This window comes from Antedon mediterranea, chromosome 2 (assembly GCF_964355755.1).
Source record: "Antedon mediterranea chromosome 2, ecAntMedi1.1, whole genome shotgun sequence".
Lineage (NCBI taxonomy): Eukaryota > Metazoa > Echinodermata > Crinoidea > Comatulida > Antedonidae > Antedon > Antedon mediterranea.
In genome coordinates this window covers 26,972,197-26,992,805 of record NC_092671.1, presented here as the reverse complement: position 1 = coordinate 26,992,805, position 20,609 = coordinate 26,972,197, and the positions used below count along the sequence as shown (strand labels likewise).

The following is a 20,609-nucleotide window of genomic DNA, read 5'->3' as shown; positions in this document are numbered from 1 at the left end:
AAACATTAGCTAGGTACGCACTTGTCTGGCGGTATCCCTTTGTACGAATCGTTCAACGTTGGGTCGAGACGCGTGATATCAAGTTTCATCCAGGGACCAAAATGTGTAATGTGTTATTTTCCAGGCGAAGTTTACCGACGGTTACGTCGTGTACTGCGTCGACGTACGCTACACTACAGCAAAAACGAATTATTTTTTTTTTTTTTTTTTTTTTTTTTTTTTTTTTTATTTCATCATATAATACATTACAAAGGAAAAACATAATCAAATAAAAAATTAAAATAAAAAGCAACAAACAAAAACAACAAAGATATCCATCTAACAAATTAAATAAAGGTTCATAAAAATTATTCTACTCTATAAACCATTTTATATTTGATTTATAAATTCTTCTAATTTTATCCATTTTCTATTAAAAATACTGTCCTCAAAATTCTGATGATAAATAAATTGTTCTGTTTCATAAAACCTTTTTAACTCGTTCATAACCATTTTGATAGTTGGCTTACAAAAACGAATTATGTTAATTGTTCGTTTGTTCACCAATTTTTTAATTTACAAGTAACCTTCTGTACCGTGGGGCACCTAAAATAAATTTTTCATCCATTACTAAACAACAAAAACATGCCATTTTCGCTTAGCCAACATTATAGCTATAGTTATTACATTTTCAATATCCTGTAACTGCATGTCATGAATTTCTCACCACTCGGAAGTCCAGATGGTACGCATGCATACACCTGGGAGGAATAAACTTATTTCCCCGACTGAAAAAGGTCTACGCTTGCGTTTTTTAAGCCTCTAGGCCTGATGTTTCCAAAGTATAAAATGAAATTTTTTGAAGACCTGCAGCTCTAGTTTTAAACATTTTCTTAGCTCAGCCCCAACAATAAAGCTGGTCATATTTCGAAGAACAAGAAGTACATTTTCCGGGACCTAACATCTCTATTTTTCAAACATTTCTTAGCTCAGTCACAACCCATGATAGGGACTTATATATTTTTTTCATGTTTTGAAGTATAATAAGTCCAATTTCTGGGACCTCCAACTCTATTTTTCTAAATTTTCTTTGAACTTTTATTTTTTAAATTGAAAAATATGGATTGAAACAGTCATCGCGCATCGTTTTTTTGCACGCAGTATTTTATTTATGCATTATAAAAAATGGAAAAAATGGCTACCCTAAATCTGATTAAAAAGACCTCAAATGACGCTAGAACGCGTTGCTTCCGGGGGCTTCGCCCCCTGGACCCCCACCGGGGGCCCTTGGCGGCCCCCTGGCCCCCTCAGCCTAGTGATGATGCTCACTTCGCTCGCATAGCCCCCTCGTCGGGGAATGTAGCCCCTGCGTCGGGAAGATCCTGGCGCCACCCCTGCTGAGTTGGCCTCATCATGAAAGCGTTAAGTTCTGGTGTCCATCGTTCAACTAGCCCAAGCCACAACAGAGAGTCTTAAATCAGTCTTTAGAACGTCAAATAACGCAAATTTTGCCAGGGCCTTCGGCCCCTGGACCCTCACCGGGGGCCCTTGGCGTCCCCCTGGCCCCCAGCCATTGTTGCTCGCTTCGCTCGCACCCCCCCCCCCATTATAAATGCTGCATACGGGCCTGCTATACAGACCATGTCTTTAACAAACTTGTATTTTTAAACCATAGTTCGTATTTTACAAACCATTTTGTTTTTTATAAACACCAAGTGTTTGTATTTTGACTCATCGTTTATTTGTATGCTCTGTGTACACTATCAAACTTTACGTGACAAAAAAAGTGTGATGTGCCCAAATATGGTAATCATCGTGTCCAACTCATTATGGGCACACCACATTTTTTGTCACGTAAAGTTTGATAGTGTAGACAGAGCTTTATGCTCTACAAACTATAGGCCTAGTGTTTGTCTAATAGTTAATACCACAGTGTCAGATTTGCGTTATTTTAACTCTTCTCAAAATCTAATTCGATTAGTAGGACAAGTACAAGTTGAGTAACTTTTTGCAATTTTAACAATGTTTGAACATTCAATTTGCGTCTTTTACAAACCATAGTTTTCGATAAAAAACAAATTAGCCGTCCGATACACTACCTATTCTGTATTACACACACCATCTATCGATCTATCTATCGATATTATAAGTGAGAGAGTTTGTCTGTTTGTTTGTTTGTTCGTTATACAAATTTTTGTTACTGCACGTAACCAACCTAACATATCGAGTATCAAAATGATAGGAAAATTGTTAATTATTATTATTTTAATTATCACTGGGAAGGGGCTGGGAGGGGTTGTAGGCCTATCACCATGACTGAAACTGTACTGGGAATGTTTTAAACTACATTTGAAAACTGCCACTGAGGGATTATGGGTTGGGAGTGATGGCTAACATTATTATTAAATAGTAGGCCTACTGGAACCGTCTAAATACATCACCCAGTATCTTGGGTATGTTGAGGGAGGAGGAAGGAGGGGAGAGAAGGGGGAGCGGAAATACTGGCGTAATGAAGTATATGATTGGAATTGTACTAGGAAAAGTTACTACATTTGAACTGTCCTGGAGTAGAGTTAAGGTTAGTTAATTGTGGCTGGGATGGTTAGAAGAGAAAGAAGGCTGGGGGCTGCAATACCAAAATTAGATTTTAATTATCAGTGACACCTATTCATTTACACAGTTTACAACGTACTTAAACCATAGGCCTATCACAGCTATGTATACCACTCTCATTTTGAAGCTGAAGTTGTCCTGGGAAGAATTTGTTTAAAAAAAAAGAGTGTTATGTTATTGAAGAGGGATGGAGGTAGGTGAGTGGTATACAGTTATGTACTGAGAAGGTTTTAAATCAATGTTGAAACCCGCCCTGGGGCGGGTATAATTGCTAGTAATAAATAAAATAGTAATATAAGTAGTCATACCATAAATTACTGTGGTTTGTCTTTTTATTGATAAAATGGTTCAGTGTAAAAAGACAAACCAATGTTGTACAGTATAGGCCTATACCACGACAACAAATTAAATATTGTGCTCCTGAAAAAATAATACTTACATTTTTTTTAAATTGAATATGCCATTTTAATGTCACCTAATAGTTCAACCACTTTGACTAAAATTTGGATCGAATACGAAAATGTATTTACCTAAAAAACTGTAATTTAAAGCGAAAAATAGTCAATTTGGCTGCCAGCCAATGGGTTTTTGGTTGAATTTAACCATTTATTTTGTCATTTTGTAAGTGAAAACATTATTTTTTTCTACGGAAGTGATTAACTTGATTAAAACTACAAAATAACCTATTCAAAGTCTGATTTAATTTTATCAATTTTCATGTTTTTTCATGTCTTTAAACAACCATGGTTTGTCTAAACTATAGTTTGTCTTTTACACCATGGTTTGTAAGAAAAAACGAGTAGTGTCGAACGGCGCCCCGTAGTGTGGAACGGCGCCCCGTAGTGTGGAACGCCCCCCCCCCCCCCCCCGTAGTGTGGAACGGCGCCCCGTAGTGTCGAACGGCAACATAAGCACGGATTGAGGATTTTTTAAACGGGGGGAGCAGTAAAATACATATAAAAGACCCTTTTATAAAGTAGAATTCAATCAATTAAAGCTCAGTTGGTAAATAACTGACTACAATTGATAGTAGTGTTAGCGTACTGAATAATTTTAGATAGAACCATATTTATATTTATATTTTATATTTGAGGGTGATCCATCCAGCAATGCTGATCATTAGGGACCCTCAGAGGTTCACAAGACAAACATATACACAATATGCTCTACATAAACAAAGTCTTATTACAAGTCTGTGGGAGTGTAGTTGTAAATTTTGTCCTTAGAAAAAATCCTGACATGTGACGGGTCCAGGACCCAGGACCATTGAAGTGGTAGCCAAAACTCCACTACTGACAAGTCTGTTCACTCACTCGACATACTCAAGGTTTAAAGTTATTTGAAATCCTTAACTTGGTCTATTTTCCTTTTCCTATTTTTTGACATTCAGAGTCTAGGTAGAGATGCTATGCCCAGTATCGCAACCAGCCTAGGATATGTATGCCTAAACACAGAGGGTTGCCTACACAGAAGTTTGGTTTGTTAATAATAGCATGTAGGCCATGTGATTGGATAGAAGTGGAAACTCATAAATATTAATGATTATTTAAATTAAGTATTTTCCTTAGGTAAGTAAGTGAATGTGAATGCCCCTAAAGTGTTTCACTTTGTTAAGGGAATTCTTAATTTCAAGGGTAAGTATTACCCTTAGCCTAAGTGTGAATACAGCCACAGGATCCACCACCTCAGTCTCAACTTGAATTAACCATGAGTCTGATTTGACGAAGTTGTAAGATTTTTAAAAAGAATGCGATTTCTAGACACCTATCTAGAGGTACTGTTATTTTGAAATATTCTCGCCTGAAAACGCATATTTTCAATATTAATCCGCAGCGTAAATATATAATAAGTAAAAAAAAATAAAGTGCCCAACTGAAAATAGTGTCTCATCTTTTGCATTTTAATTTGCAAAATTTAGGGAGGGCCGGGGCCGACTTGAATTGGTAGGGAGGGGAGGGGATGGGTGAGTTCGAAGGTGCGAATAACCCATTTTTCTTGAAGTTCCCAAACTAGCCTATATGCCAGCTGCAGTTGATGGCAAATAGGCATAGGCCTAGTGTATCCCATGAAAATTTTTCCCATTTTGTGGAAAAATACCCCTGTTTATATTTACATTTTATATTATTTGTATTGAATACAGACATTTCAAGTTCAATAAGTTACCAGAAAATTGATTTTGGTAAAAAATTTATTTAATTAAATGTTGTTAATATTTATTTTAACTTTCATATTTATTATCAACCAATATATTATTTTATGTATCATTTATAAATAATAGATCAAGTACACAGTACATCGTTCTTATAGATTATGCCCGGACGACTAAGAAATATATTTAAAAGGAGTGGTAAAAAAAGATAAATATACTATTTCTTTTTTTACACATAAAGGTACAACATCCGAAATTAAAATAAAAGAAACATTAATCTGGTATAGGAATTTTTAAATAATTGGATGTTATTTACCAACAGGCACTCTCGTTTTAATACTTTGTTTAAAAAGTAGTTCCGATGACGTGACTTCATTGGTAAAACCCCAGACCCAACGTTGGACATCAATACGCCAGAGCTCTGGTCATCTTGGACAACAGCTGTCAGCAGAACGATAACATTTCCAATGCCAATTCAGAACCTGATCACATTGCCGCACTAAACATCATTAGAAAGAGTTTAACATGGACGCAATCAAATCGGTTCCATCACTCATTCAACCACTTGTTAAAGGTCAGTTTGCCAACTCTGTGGTAAAGAATGTTGGTTCAGTCCATGCAAGAGCCGTCATGAAAACACATTGTGCGATTGAAACCCAGCAGATGACCAGCGTGTCTATCAACAGCATCATTGCATATCGGCCATCTACTACAACAAGCTGGTTATAAGCCTTTACAGTCTTCAGTGCATATGATCTTTGAAAGTGAACAAGCCCGATTAATCTTTGTATTGCTTACCAGAATTTGGATGCTATTTGCTGACAGCAATGGTGTTGAGAACCAAAGTGTGACAACATTAAATGAAACACCAGCATCTGGTGCATACTGGTTGCTATACCATATTTACCAAGCCCTGTGTGGTTTAATGCATCTCGTTATTCCCAGCATGAGCCGGCAAACTGCCGTAATGCCTCTCCTAGGTGAAGATAGTGACACTTCTCGAGCTTTGTGCCTATCATATTTCGTCAGAAGTCATCATTACATCACCAGCTTTCAAAATGATGTATATGCCCCAGTTGGATCACATTCTGAATTCATGCCGCAATCGAATTGGCCGTTGTTGATACGTATGATTTTGACGGTTACACTACTTAGTCGAGTGTTTCATTCAGCTGAGAATGGCAAAGCAATTTGTGTATTTATTACCACAACAGAGAAACATCCGAATCTTCGTTATGCGGAGAGTGGCAAAATATATCGGTATCGTACCAAGGCCATGGAATATTAACATCGGCTGTACCATCAGGATCAACACTTTGTAATTCACTCAGCTGTCCCATAAAGAAATTACATTATTTTAATAAAATGCAATCAATCTAATAATAATTTTCAATTCAATAATCGTTTTTACGAAATATCACAATGTACTTTGAAATTAACTATTTTTCTACAAATCATTAAAATGTATAATATTATCAGAAATTGGTTAAAGCAAATAAATATATTATTTTTATAACTACTAGTTACATGAATTTAATTTGGCTTCTTCTTTTGTTGATCTCCTACAAGCAATCTTACTTTATAATAAAAATAAAAAGAAAATGGTTAAACAAATAAATAAAAATGTATATTCTAATAAACCAAACGTGAGCGTTATACAATATTATCTAATAATCTTAAACAGACTAATTCCTTTTTTCTTATTCCATGTACTGTAACAAATACAGTTGATTTGATAGTCTTAGGATGAAATATATCAATAGGTAAATAATGACATTTGAGTTTTCATGTTGATAGGCCAAACTTTTGCTGAATTTCGTATACATCAATATTGTCCAATTTGTCCCTCTTTTGTTCTTGAAAGGAAGACCATCTCGAAAAAAAACTGACCCAAGAGTCTTAAAACAAGAAGGGCTTCTTTAAAGGTTTTACGGAATTATGTCTATACCAAAAAATGTAGGTTCTTCTTGGACTGAAAAGTGATTAAAATAAATAATATTATTATGATTGAATTATGTTATCGAGGTAACATTTCATCCAAATCAGCAATAACATAAGTTACAACAGTCCACACGGCTACACACAAGTCCATTTCATACGAACTCTGCACAGACATTGTGTCACCTGTGAAATATATAGATAAAACATATTGTATTAGGTAAAAATATTACAATTAATAACAGGACAAATTTGTGGTAACCGGGTAAAAGGCAGCGCAGAATAACCGGTTAAAAACACCCATTCAATTCAGTGTCAGAACTCCATTTAACCAGTTATCGCTGGGAAACTTTTAGCTACAACACAAAATAACGGTTATTTGATTGATAGCTGCTGACCCCGAGTCAACTACACGGCAGTAACGTTTGAATTAACCGCCAGGACCAATTGCTTTTTGGGTAATTCTAACTTTCTAAATTGTTGTCAACGACCACCCATTGATTTAACCAGTTATTTCGGAGCACAAATTAAGCAGAAACGCGGTATTGTTATTTTCAATCCATTTAAAAATAAACGGTTAATTTGCATTATGCAGCAGAAACAGACCCGAATTCTACTCTAAATAAAAATGTGTTGTAATATAATATTGTGTATATGCATGTGGCGGGGCATTCATTCAAGGAAATAAATAAGGCCTTTGGGGCGTTTATTCAAAATGATATTAATTCAAAGCGGGGCATTGATTCTATTAATTATGGTAAGTGATAGACTAGATTCAAAAAGAAAAATTCAATATCATACCATCAGAATGATGAAACCAAAAGTATCGTTGATTTTCATTTAAAAGGCTGCCACCTGGGACCCCATTTTGAATCCAGAATGATACATCACCACCCTCAGGATCGTCACTTAGCGTTGTTGCATTTATCGATGATAACAAGCTTACAACTTCCTTCATAACTGCTGTTGCATCTTGTGAACCTGTGTTAAAAAGACAACAAAGCCTGATTCACACTAAGTGAATATGTTTGAGCAAATGCAACGGTTTTGTTTGCAACAAAAAAAACAATGCAAATTTATTCACATGATTTGGAGCATTGTTTGAAACCACACATGGTTATTTGTGTAGCGGAAAAGCAAAAATAATAAAACTGTCATCTTTTGATGTGCTTAACCAGCCCCTGTCAAGATATTGTAATTATACAAAACTGTCATCTTTTGATGTGCTTAACCAGCCCCTGTCAAGATATTGTAATTATATAAATAGAAAATAAATAGAAAAATAATATGCTGTTTATAAAATGTCAGCAATAAAACTGACTTGGTGACAGAAATTGCAAAAATATATAAAATATGATTTATTTATTTAACCTTGTTTATAGATGGTGACCCTAAACAGCATATGCTGACAATCAAGGGAGGTACCCTCACGATAAGTTATGATGATAATAATTATGTGTGTGATATGGAGATCTAACCTTTAAACTGAATGCCATAAGGCTTAAATGTTCCCATATCCGATTCCATTACAAAATCATAGTTGCTTATGTTAACCTACAAGACAAATCAATGGATTCATTAAGATTTAATTTCCTTACAGAGTAATAGCAAAAATGAAAACCTCATTATGGGCTTATGTCAAAAATTATTCTCCTGCAGTTACTGCAGTATTTACATTAACTCGTTTATGCAATTATTTAGCATACTGTTTTATTCATCTGTTATTTTTTTAATCTGGGATTATTGTTTGTTAGGTTGGGGTGGGCATATAACCAAGGGAGATAAGGGCTGTATATGTAAGGTGTTGGAAAGAGAAATAGGAGTGATTGGCTCGTTGTCGCCGATGGAGTCAGTCTACGATTTGCTACCGTGAACGATTGAAGAAGAGTGCCACCCCCTTCATCCTGATCTTCCTCACTGCCACATTGGTAGAAGCGGTAGACTCAGTGCGGATGGGTCGATACTCAAATTCGTTTCTCCCAGCTGGGAGTAAATTTAACGATGACTGCTTACTCAAAACAGGGAATTTTTTCTAATAAATACGGTATTTAATTTATTGTATAATAATAAGTGCTTTAAAAAATTGATACGTGCTCAAACCTCAGTTTTGTTACCTTGTGCCTCTGATAATATTGTTGTGAACCAACTAAGCCAACTTCTTCAGCTGTCCACAGCACTGCTCTTACAGTACGCTTTGGGCGTAAACCAAGCTGCTGCATAATAGACAACGCCTAGCAAACACAAATACATAAGTAAACACATTATTTTATCCCAATGCTTTGCTTAAAATGTCTTTGAAACCTGTTATGAATAATGTACAAGTATATAGCTAGGTCAAAGTTTTTACAGCGCCTTAAGCTTGGTCTACACTATCAAACTAGTTTGACAAGTGAGTATGTGCCCAAATGATAATAGTGATATGACGTCATCATGTCCATATATGGTCACATCACATTTTTTTTGTCACATAAAGTTGTAGAGCTTTAACAGAGTTAACAATAGGAAGCATTTGATTTGCGACAACCAAGAACCAACGTAGGTCAGGTCAATCGATATGTAGTCTGGACCTAAGGTGAGGTGAGGAGTGAGGACACATGCATAATGAAGTGACATACATAGTTTAGTCATTGCAAATTACAAGCTCTGTGAGTATTATAAATTATTAATTCAAATAAAGGTGTAAGAAAGAAAAAACTCTTGCTTATAGGTAATGATTTATTAAATGATATATATTTTTTATTTTTTAAAAGTGCATATGAATGTGTATAATTATTGATATTATTTTCAATTTTTTTAATAAATAAATTAAAACATGAATAACATCACTGTTGATGTTAAATTGAGAAGTAACAAGTTTGTATTGTGACTTTAAATAATAATAATAATAAAGGTAGTGCAAGCCACAAAAAAAAAAAAAGATTTTCTAAAAAAAAATAAAAATGAAAATACGAATTCTGAAAAATCATTACCTGCCATGATATGAAAGCGCCACCACCGTCGTCCATTGCACCCTGACCCACATCCCAGCTATCAAGATGACCTGATATTAACACAACCTAATTTAAATAAAACAAAACAAATGATTTTGAAACTTTGCTGAACTGGATTGATAGGTTTGTTTCACATCTTGCAAGTCAGGTTCTTGCTACTGTGTTTTTGGAAACAAAAATTAGTACAGTACCTCGTCAGGATATTTACTTCCTCTGATTTCAGCCACTGTGTTCCGAGACGTAACCGGAGGTAGATTTTTAGCATCCATTTTTAAACGAATTACAATCTTTGTTCCTAGAGACAAAAGTTGCACAAGAAAAAACAGAACAGATAAATTATAGGTGATATTTCAAATCAAATTTGTAACAGCTATATTAAAGCATACATTTTGATCCAAGATGTATTGGCCTATTTGGTCTCTAATTAGAGGGAGTCAATCATTAGAGGGAGAAGCTAATGTTAAAAGATTTATAGACGATAACCCAGGGCCGCAGTGCAATGGTCTTTAATTGCAGGGAGACCAGTAATTTAATATTACCTCTATTTGCCATTCTATCCAACATCTCAGCATCTTCAACAGTAATACATGCAGTAGGTATCTTTTTGATATTATCATCATAATCCTGTAAAGACCAATGTTACTGCTACATATACAGTACAGTGTGTGAAGAATAAGGAAAATATTATTTATGAAAATATTAAACTTTAATAACCCTTTTTACATAAATTGGCAAAGGCATAAATTGTTAAAAAGTAACAAGTTGTTAGTTTTTGCTGATGTGAAAAGGGTATTAATTGAATAAATTTAGATTTGATGCATTGTATTTTGTTACTGTTATATTTGTTATTGTTTAGTTGTATGTACTGTTTAGGCATTCTGAATTATTGTAAACTCTTCATTTCAACCTATTTAAGTATTTTGGAATTGGTTCCACCAATCTATTTTCCACAACCTTTTTTCTGCAATTTACAGGCTGCAAAATAAATACATCTATTTTATTTGAACCTTCAGAAATACTTAAAACTTTATAAAAAAAAAATGTTATTACATGTTAGCATTGTTCCTCATATTACTGAAAATATGTTGATATCAAGTTTGCAGTACACCACATATATAGTTTTGAAAAGAACTGTTGCGTATCCTCACTCCTAACAACATATTGATTTAAACTTGCAAACATTCAAGCAATACTAATGCTGAAAATCTGCTAAATAAACTATGCTTACTAATAAATTATCTATTTTTAAAGTACAGCTTACCTGCCAACCTGTGTGAGGACTGTGAATAGAGAAGGATGCAACAGATCGTATTAGGCTAGCTACTCCGCCAACTTTCGCTGTTTCTTTCGCACTATAATCTCGATATGCAACACTAGTTGGGTATCCCTCGTATCCCTGATTAAAAACCACTATTTTGCCTTTAGCCTGTATAAACAGAGATGATCAAGTGAAGTAAAACAAATGTTTAGCTTTTTTACTATTACACTTCATTTCAAATTTAGGTTTGGGCACCTAAAAAAAACAAAAATGTAATACAACAATAATAATATGAAAACAAAATTAAATGTAGCTAAGTAGAACAATCAGTTTGAATAATAGAATAAAGACTATTAATCATTAAATATTATACATTTGTTTAAGTGGTTTATGTCAGCTGCTGCATTTATGTTTTTCCAACTTTTGTGTTTTTTTTATTGACTGATTAACACCGCAAAGTGTTTAAGGTGATGTCGTGCATAATGCTGCTAAACTTTCGACAGAATAGTAGAATCTGGTTAAACTTTATGACAAAACGTGCAAACATGTTTTGTTGTTGCGTCAAATATTATCATTAAATGTTTTAAAATGTCACTGGTGGTATGTACAAGGCAATCTAACAACCACGCACCTTAAGCTTATTGAGCGACACAATCGGTTCCACGCACCCTAAACTTTTTGAATGATTTTCTATTGGCCAATTGGCTTCATTAAATGTTTGGTTAATAGACACTGTGCTGTGGAGAATGTGTACATAGTACAGTACTGTTGGTATTTGTCACAGCCAGACATACTGAGGTCAAAGTTGTTAGATTGCCGTGCTATGTATAAATTTGCTCACCTGGTCTGCTTTCTTTGTTAGCTCATCAAAAGAATGAACAACTAAAACCTCAGCTGTGAGACCTGTTGATATATATTTCATAAAATACGTTTTGTATTACAATCACACTGATTTTAAAGTGTTTTGTTCATAACATCCAAAATATATCGTATTACACATAAAAGTATATGGTTGAGCTTAAAAAAATGGTAATATGGCCCTCTAGGTCACAGAAAATTGTAAAGCAAATTCATCATAGCCCGGTGTCTCCCCATTATACTGCACACAACATCATGTCACTGTGTCGTGTCAGTCCACAGTCCATCCAATAGTGGTGCATGTATTGCTTTTGGCCCATCCACATCGTTGACAAAGTTGAATATAACAAGGCGGGTGAAATACTTTTTGTTATACTACGGTGTAGTACGTAGGTTTATACACTATGACTATGTATACATACATTGTGCCGCTAGTGTGGCTGCTGGAAAAAATAATCTGCATATTTATTTTGTAAACAAATTTCTCAAGCAGTCTCACAGCCCACATTTTTGCAGAATGTTGGTATACCCAACAATAAAAAAAACAGATTTTTGTTGTCTCTTATGATTTCATTTCGAATGAATGCGGGGCGTTTTTTTCTTCAGGAGGGTTTTTAGGGGCGTATGTAATGCCGGGAAAGGTTATTAGAGGCTCGTTTATTCGAATAAATACGGTTACCTTGCTCTGGAGTACCAATACTACTTCCAAGACCCATCATTGCAATTTTGTAATGTCTTGGTTCTAACATAGTTGCTGATTCATTTCCTCTCACCCAATGAGGTACCTGTTTAAATGAAATCGAATAAGCAAACGTAAATAAAGTCAAAGTCAAAAAGGAAAGTACATGGTTTATACTGATTTTGATTTAAATAAAGTTATTGCAAAGTATAATTAAAAGTGATATCACTTTTATTCACAAGTTTCTTGTATATAAACAATAAAGTACAATAATGTTAAACTACAGTAGGTTAATAAATTATGTTTCTCCATTAGATCATGTTAGGGTGATTAAGCGGATCACATATTTGTTCAATTTAGGTACACATAAAATGTCTTGATCATGATCAGTGCCAAATCATTATCAATGGTGAATGGCCAAATTTTGAAAGATATTACTATTTTTCTACTACTCTACAACAAGTGATATGCAAACAGGGACATTATTAGTATATTGGGAGAATAAAATTGGGTCTTTGCTATGAATAATAAATTCTGTTTAAAGCATTCTTACTGTCACATTTTCTCCATGTACATTCTCTAATCCTGCTTTTTTCATTGTGTTTAACATGTAATCTGAAATAAATGTAGTTAACTGCAATTAATTAGGTTATATGCATGATATGCATATAACCTCTTGATTCTGTCAAAATCTTTATTTATTTATTTATTTATTCTTTCCTTAGCACTATTTTGTCCGTGAATTATCTTGGCATCAGTTTCATCTAGCTAAGTCAAGTTTTCAGAGTATATTCCTTATGGCCAGGAATCGATGTGGTTATATTTTCACGATGCGCAATCAAAAATTACGCGGTCTACGCGCGATTTTACGAAATCACGTTTGTAATCATATCTTCACAAGCATGAATCACAATTAAACAAAATTTGGTACTCGTAAATTTCAGGTCATATTTCATCATATGGAAATACAATTACGTGCGTAGCGCATATAACGCTTGCATACGCGCGCTTAAAATGTTTAAAATTGTCAAAATTTATTTTCGATGAAATTAGAGTACGTTTCAGGCAATTTTAAGCGTTTAAAAAATTGCCATGAGTGCGCAGATTTTTGCACGCGCACTGCGCGTTAAACGTTAATGCGCACTCTTTTTGCCCGATTTCTGTTTTACAATCTTTCTTTAATAATATCATCATATTTGATTCAGGTTTCAACTCGAAATTGCGTTATACGAGCACGTCAAAAGTGACTGGCTACGCACGTATAAGTTAACAAAATGGTGAAAATATGCTAAATTTTAAAATTAATATATATCGTCAGAATGCAGGGGAACACCTATTTTTTATTTCATTTTCTTGAAGTGTATGTATCATATGTATGATTTATTATCAAATAAAGAGAACAAAAGTTGATTAAGTCATTATTAATTGCATATTAAATTTAAAAAAAATAATTTCGACAATCAAACAAATTATGACATTTTCTTAGGCCAAAATAACAAACTTAACATTAACTTTCTTCCTTCAAAAATTCATATATTAAAGTTAAAAGTATGTAGTTTGACAGTGCATCATTTGTATACATTTTAAAGATGTCATCATAGTAAAAAATTATAATTCATTTCGGTATGTAATAATCTATTTGCATCAAAGTGGTTACTGCATAGTAAATACACGGAGGAATTTTTCTACAACTTTTAGTCAGTTGTGTACGGCTCGCTGGTCTGTGCTCGTGTCTATGGCATTCAAGGTACCGAGATCGAGTCTCACCTTGGGAAACGAAATAAGATTTTTTTTTTATTATCCGTATTGTTTGTTCAAATTTATTTCTTAGTGTATAGATTATACACATGATTTATAATGAAATCTAGATAAAAATTAACTTATGTCTTTATTATTATGTAACAACAAATGTGGTTTATGACATTATACGCATATGGATCTTTGATCGGATTGTGATACCTGCTATGGTGTTCGCGTTAGCAAGGTCCTATCATATATTATAAATAATTAAAGATTCTGAGAAAATCAATCAATCAATATTTCTTTTAAAAATCAATTATCTTTATTTAAATCAATGCATATAACCTATAATTCGTCATAGTGACGAATTAAATCTAGTTTATTTATTTATTCTTTCCTTAGCACTATTTGTCCGTCAATTATCTTGATATCAGTTTCATCTAACTAAGTCAATTTTTCAGAGTATATTCCTTATGGCCAGGAATCGATGTGGTTATGTTTTCACGGTGCGCAATCAAACATTACGCGGTCTACGCGCGATTTAACGAAATCACGCTTGTAATCATATCTTCACAAGCATGAATCACTTTTAAACAAAATTTGGTACTCATAAATTTCAGGTCACATTTCATTATATGGCAATACAATTACGTGCGTAGCGCATATAACGCATGCGTACGCGCGCTTAAAATGTTCAAAATTTTCAGAATTTATTTTCGATGAAATTAGAGTACGTTTCAGGCAATTTTAAGCGTTTAAAAAATTGCCATAAGTGCGCAGATTTTTGCATGCGCACTGCGCGTCAAACGTTATTGCGCACTGTTTTTGTCCGATTACTGTTGTATAACCTTTCTTTAACAATATCATCATATTGTATTAACTTTTCAACGCGAAACAGCGTTATACGAGCACGTCAAAAGTGACAGGCTACGCACGTGTAAGTTAACAAAATGGTGAAAATATTAAAATTTTAAAATTAATATATATCGTTAGAATGCTCGGGAACACCGATTTTTTATTTCATTTTCTTGAAGTGTATGTATCATATGTATGATTTATTATGAAATTAAGAGAACAAAAGTTGATTAAGTCATCATTAATGGCATATTAAATTTACAAAAATTAATTTCGACAATCAAACAAATTATAACATTTTCTTAGGCCGAAATAACAAACTTAACATTAACTTTCTTCCTTAAGAATTTCATATATTAAAGTTAAAAGTATATAGTTTGACAGTGCATCATTTTTAAAAATCTTTAAAGATGTCATCATAGTAAAACATTATAATTCATTGCGGTATGTAATAATCTATCTGCACCAAAGTGGATACTGCATAGTAAATACACGGAGGAATCTTTCCATAATTTTTAGTCAGTTGTGTATGGCTCGATGGTCTGTGCTCGTGTCTATAGCATTCAAGGTACCGAGTTCGAGTCTCATCTTGGGAAACGAAACGAAATAAGATTTTTTTTATTACCCGTATTGTTTGTTCAATTGTATTTCTTAGCGTATAGATTATACAGATGATTTATAATGAAATTTATTTAAAAACACAAATGTGGTTTATGACATTATATACGCAGAAGGATCTTTGATCGGATTATGATACCGGCTATTGTATTTGCGTTAGCAAGATCCTATCATATATTATAAATAACTAAAGATTCTGAGAAAATCAATCAATCAAAATATCTTAAATCAATCAATTATCTTTATTTAAATCAATGCATATAACCTATAATTCGTCATAGTGACGAATTAAATCTAGTTTAAATTATATTTCAAGACATCTGATTGGTTAATAGCTCTGTTGTATATTTAATGCCAAGCCATCAAATACCAAACAAAAACTGTGCATGTCTGTATTCCCACTCAGTAATAATAGCAATTGGATGTATACATGCGCAACGATGAGGCTTACGATCCTTGTTGTTTAATTCAGCTGACAAATACAGGCTTTGATGATGAAGCAAACAATGATAAAACTGTGTCTCCAACCAAGTCCATATTTTTTATGTGGCAATAAAAGTTGAATATATAACCTTCTAAGATATTTTTGCCGATAGTTACTGTTTGTAGATAATGATGATGATATTGTATTAGCTACCTTATTTATATAATGTATTATAAAACAAATAAACAGATTCTTTGTCATTTGATTGGAAGAATGTGGGTACATATAGTAGTTTTAAGAACAGTAGACTCACCAATAGCATTTTCAAGGTTTTTGGAGCCAGCAATTCTGCTCCCAAATGTATCTACAAAGTCTGCCAGTCGAGTGTACACTTGACCTTTGCCTTTTCCAATTGTTGTAAAATTTATTATTTTGTTTGCAATATCTACAATACAAAAGACAATTACTAAATTAAAGATGTATATTGTCCCCCAAAAACAAATTTGAAGATATGAAATCACACTTTAAATAGCAGTTTTAAAGTTATTCACTTCCATAGAAAAACAAAATAATAATTTCACAAAAGACAAGATTCAAGATTCAAGAAATTTTATTTGTCCATAAAAATGGAAATTCACTTTGCTTGGTAGATTAAAAAAACAGTATTGCAACAATTTAAAAACGTGCAGTATTATAACAGATTAAAAATACAAGATAAAAAGTAAAAAATACTGTTAAAAATGTAAAACTATTAAAAATTGCATTAACGTCTTACATTAGAATTAAAAATATGAATGCTATTTACAACGAAGGATTTTCTAGTTCTACAAAGATTTGCTCTTGGAGGTCGTAGCCTAATGCTTGATCTATTTAAGTTATAACAGTAATGTAACGGATGAGTGGGGTCTTTCATAATATTGTTTACTTTTTTTTAGAATACTCTTTTCATAGATAAATGAACAAGGCGTTAGATCAGCTTTAATAATACGTTGTGCAATTTTACGTGGTCTCTCAATATTTTTCTTATCATTTTCAGTAAAGTTACCATAAAAACATCCAATGCTAAAAGATAAAATACTTTGAATAATACTTTGATAAAATAGAATTAAAATAGTGTTATCAACTCTAATTTGCTTGAGTTTTCTGAGAAAGTAGAGCCTTTGAGATGCCTTCTTGGAAATCATGAGAGAGTTTGACTTCCATTTTAATTTGTTGTCAATTATAGTACCTAAGTATTTGTATTTGACAAAATAAATAGTTTAATTTAACCAAAAAAATGGCCATTGTCTGACAGGCAATTTGATGGTTTCAATTATTGTTTTTTTAGGTAAATCAATTTTTTTTTCTCAATCTAAATTTTGGTCAAAGTGAATTTATGACTACCGTATATCATAATTATTATGCGACATTAAAATGGCATATTTATAAAGTTATACAAAATCATTTTTAAGTTATTGCTTCAGGAAGACAATATATCCTTATTAAATATTGCACTTAATTTTTGTTTTAATTTAAATTGAACTATCCAGTGGTTTGTTTTTAAAATAGTTATACCTCTGTTAATATACAGGGTTAACATAATTTTGAATAATGATTTTTAAATAACTAATAATGATACAAATTATGGATATTACCTTGATATTCATAAACTTGTTCGATTTGTTTATTTATTGCAGAAGTATCTTTACAAATGACACCTTTCAAAATTAGGCACAAATCTAAATAGAAATTTTAAAATTATTAAAAATGTATTAATATCTATTCAAGATATACAGTATTTATCATTTAAAATTCAGTAGATAAAACATCATAGCGAGTATAGTGTACTTACAAATAACTGCTGTATTGAATAAAAGACTGCAAAGTGGTGCCATGACTACACAAAGCAGATCAAATGAAGATCTCTAAAATATAAAAGCACATTAGAAATTAAATTCTAAAAAATGTAGTTTTTTAATGTCTGCAAAACAAAGCTGGTGAAATGTATTTCTAAAGGGTGTGCAATCATTCATTATCTAAAAGAGAGCCTACGCCTAGTTAAAAAATACATTTTAAAAATGTTAACACTTGGGAGACGTTGTAGACAACCTGTGAGTAAGTACTGAAACAATTTTAAGCGGGGTGGGTAAAAACGGGTGCAGGTCAAGTTGGCCCTAAACCGTCTCGGCCAAAGTCAAGTCGGCCCCACGTCAAGTCGGCCTCAAGTCAACTCGGCCAAAAACTCTGTTACAATAAAGTATGGAACGCAAAAAGTGCTTAATATTATTATGATTCTTACTATCCACGCTTTAAAAAAAATGAGGAAATAAAAAAAAAAATATAATTAAATAATATATAAACCCGATATGAATATAAGTACCCGCGTGTTACAAAAACACGTGCAGGTACCGCATTTTAGTAAATCGAAGACGGAGGCCTAAAGTACGTTCCACCATTTGGCCACTCATGGAAAAAATGATCGTACATCGTTTTTGTCCATGATTTCGGTCAGTGAAAACACGTAGCAGTTATAGATATCGAAAAAGCTGCCAAAGGCGCAGGGAGGCGCAGCTACAAATTGTTTTTAATTGTGCAATTTGAAATTTTATTAAACGTAAATAAAGGAAAGTTGGTGAAATCATTCCTATTTTTTATGCTAAATATATTATTGTCTAAATATTAATATTCATTAAAAGTCAGAATTATTTATAGTTAAAAAATTGTGAAGAAATATTATTTTATCAATCCCCTTCATTTGCACTTTTTGCGTTCCATACTTTAACGGGGCCGAGTTGACCGATTATTTTTTGGCCGAGTTGACTTGAGTCCGAGTTGACTTGAGGCCGACTTGACTTGGGGCCGACTTGACTTTGGCCGAGACGGTTTAGGGCCGACTTGGATCGAAATCGTAAAAACTATCCAGGAGTCCAAATACAATAACACAAAGTTATTCACCTAGAACGGAACTGGGCATTGGACTGCACGGTTTAATTTAACTCACCAGTCCAATTTAACTTTTTAAATTTTAAAGTTTTTAAATTGGGTGAGCTCAAGAGATTGTTTGCGAAAGTGCATGTTATAAAAATAAAAATGCATATCATCAATTGCAAATTAGACAATACTATTAAATGGGGCGAATCGTCCACGTCCCGTGCCGAAACGTTCCACCAACGGCGAATCTAACACTACTATTTTTAGGCCTACTAAGCCTAGGCCTAGGCTTTTATTAGGCCATACATAGACATGGGCCTAATCATATTTACATTTATTATACTAAAGTGAACAATATCTCTAGGCCCCAGGTAAATAATGACACATCTTACTAGCAGAGAAAAAAACAATTTGAGTAATTTTAGAGGGGCTGTTTGGGCTACGAAACACAATTAATTTTAAAGCTTCGTTCTCTCAATCAGCATCACACACACCACGCATGCATTGCACATGGATCATGGATGATGCATGCAGAGTTCAGCGTTGCCAGCGATAAAATTTAAATTATGCCGTATCCTGTCTCAAATAATGCCAGATTGGGAAAAATAATGCCAGATCCCCAAAATGTGGTCCTAAACAGCGCCACCAACGGTTGTATGTCTAATAAACATTTGTAAAACCCCAACTGACACAAAATAGGGCCTAAATTGTATCCCTATGTCGTTCAAAAATTGTATTTTTAGTTTTGTGAGTAATAACTAATAATTCTAAAAATATCTGGGATTGCAAATGACACAAACACGAACCCACGAACCCTTCTCCCCCCCCCCCCCACCCCCCAAAAAAAACCTGTTACAGCCATGGAAATTTAGAATTTTTGAGCTGAAATATGAGAGCTGCTCGATCTTTGCACTTAATTGATTAACAAATATGAAAGGATCTTAGCCCACCATAATTAGAAAATGGCAATTATAATTTAAAATAGGAAATAAAAATATATATTAAGTGTCTCCAGGACCTCAGCCCCACCATGGTTGATAAGAAAATTTTGAAAAATGCTGATGGCCGGAAATGCCACTTAATTTAAAATATGAAATAAAAATATATTTATTAGTGTCTCCAGGATCTTAGCCCACCATAGTTCGAAAATGGCAATTATAATTGAAAACAGGAAATCAAAATATATATTAAGTGTCTCCAGGACCTCAGCCCCACCATGGTTTGGACTGAGGTACAAACATTTGAAAAATAGAGCTGCTCGATGGCCGGAAATGGCACTTAATTTCAGATATGAAATAAAAATATATTTATTAGTACCTCCAGGATCTTAGCCCACTATAGTTCGAAAATGGCAATTATAATTTAAAATAGGAAATAAAAATATATATTAAGTGTCTCCAGGACCTCAGCTCCACCATGGCTGGTGCTGAGGTAAGAAAATTTGGAAAAATAGAGCTGCTCAATGGGCGGAAATGGCACTTAATTTCAAATATGAAATAAAAATATATTTATTAGTACCTCCAGGATCTTAGCCCATCATAGTTCGAAAATGGCAATTATAATTTAAAATAGGAAATAAAAATATATATTAATTGTGT

The 20,609-nt window shown here is 33.4% G+C and overlaps 1 protein-coding gene across 1 annotated transcript; it reads right to left on the bottom strand.

Moving 5' to 3' along the window:
* Positions 1-4,824: 4,824 nt before the first annotated feature.
* On the bottom strand, positions 4,825-19,517 carry LOC140040817 (carboxypeptidase Q-like). The gene is made up of 15 exons (XM_072087039.1): positions 19,404-19,517; positions 17,933-18,005; positions 17,736-17,819; positions 16,415-16,546; positions 13,018-13,079; positions 12,465-12,570; positions 11,769-11,830; positions 10,931-11,095; positions 10,209-10,293; positions 9,861-9,964; positions 9,649-9,735; positions 8,794-8,910; positions 8,158-8,233; positions 7,481-7,660; positions 4,825-6,865 (listed from the first exon to the last, which is right to left on the bottom strand). Exons 2-15 carry the CDS (start codon positions 17,973-17,975, stop codon positions 6,759-6,761), a joined length of 1,410 nt encoding a protein of 469 aa, XP_071943140.1. The 5' UTR covers positions 17,976-18,005; positions 19,404-19,517; the 3' UTR covers positions 4,825-6,758.
* Positions 19,518-20,609: the final 1,092 nt, after the last annotated feature.

Bases quoted from the DNA above. Each gene is read 5' to 3' on its own strand.
- LOC140040817 (XM_072087039.1), bottom strand. From the start codon at position 17,975: ATGGCACCACTTTGCAGTCTTTTATTCAATACAGCAGTTATTT. The intron at 11,831-12,464 runs GTAACCGTATTT...ATATATCAACAG, and splicing joins TATTGGTACTCCAGAGCAAG to GTCTCACAGCTGAGGTTTTA. The intron at 8,234-8,793 runs GTAACAAAACTG...TTTGTCTTGTAG, and splicing joins AATATTATCAGAGGCACAAG to GTTAACATAAGCAACTATGA.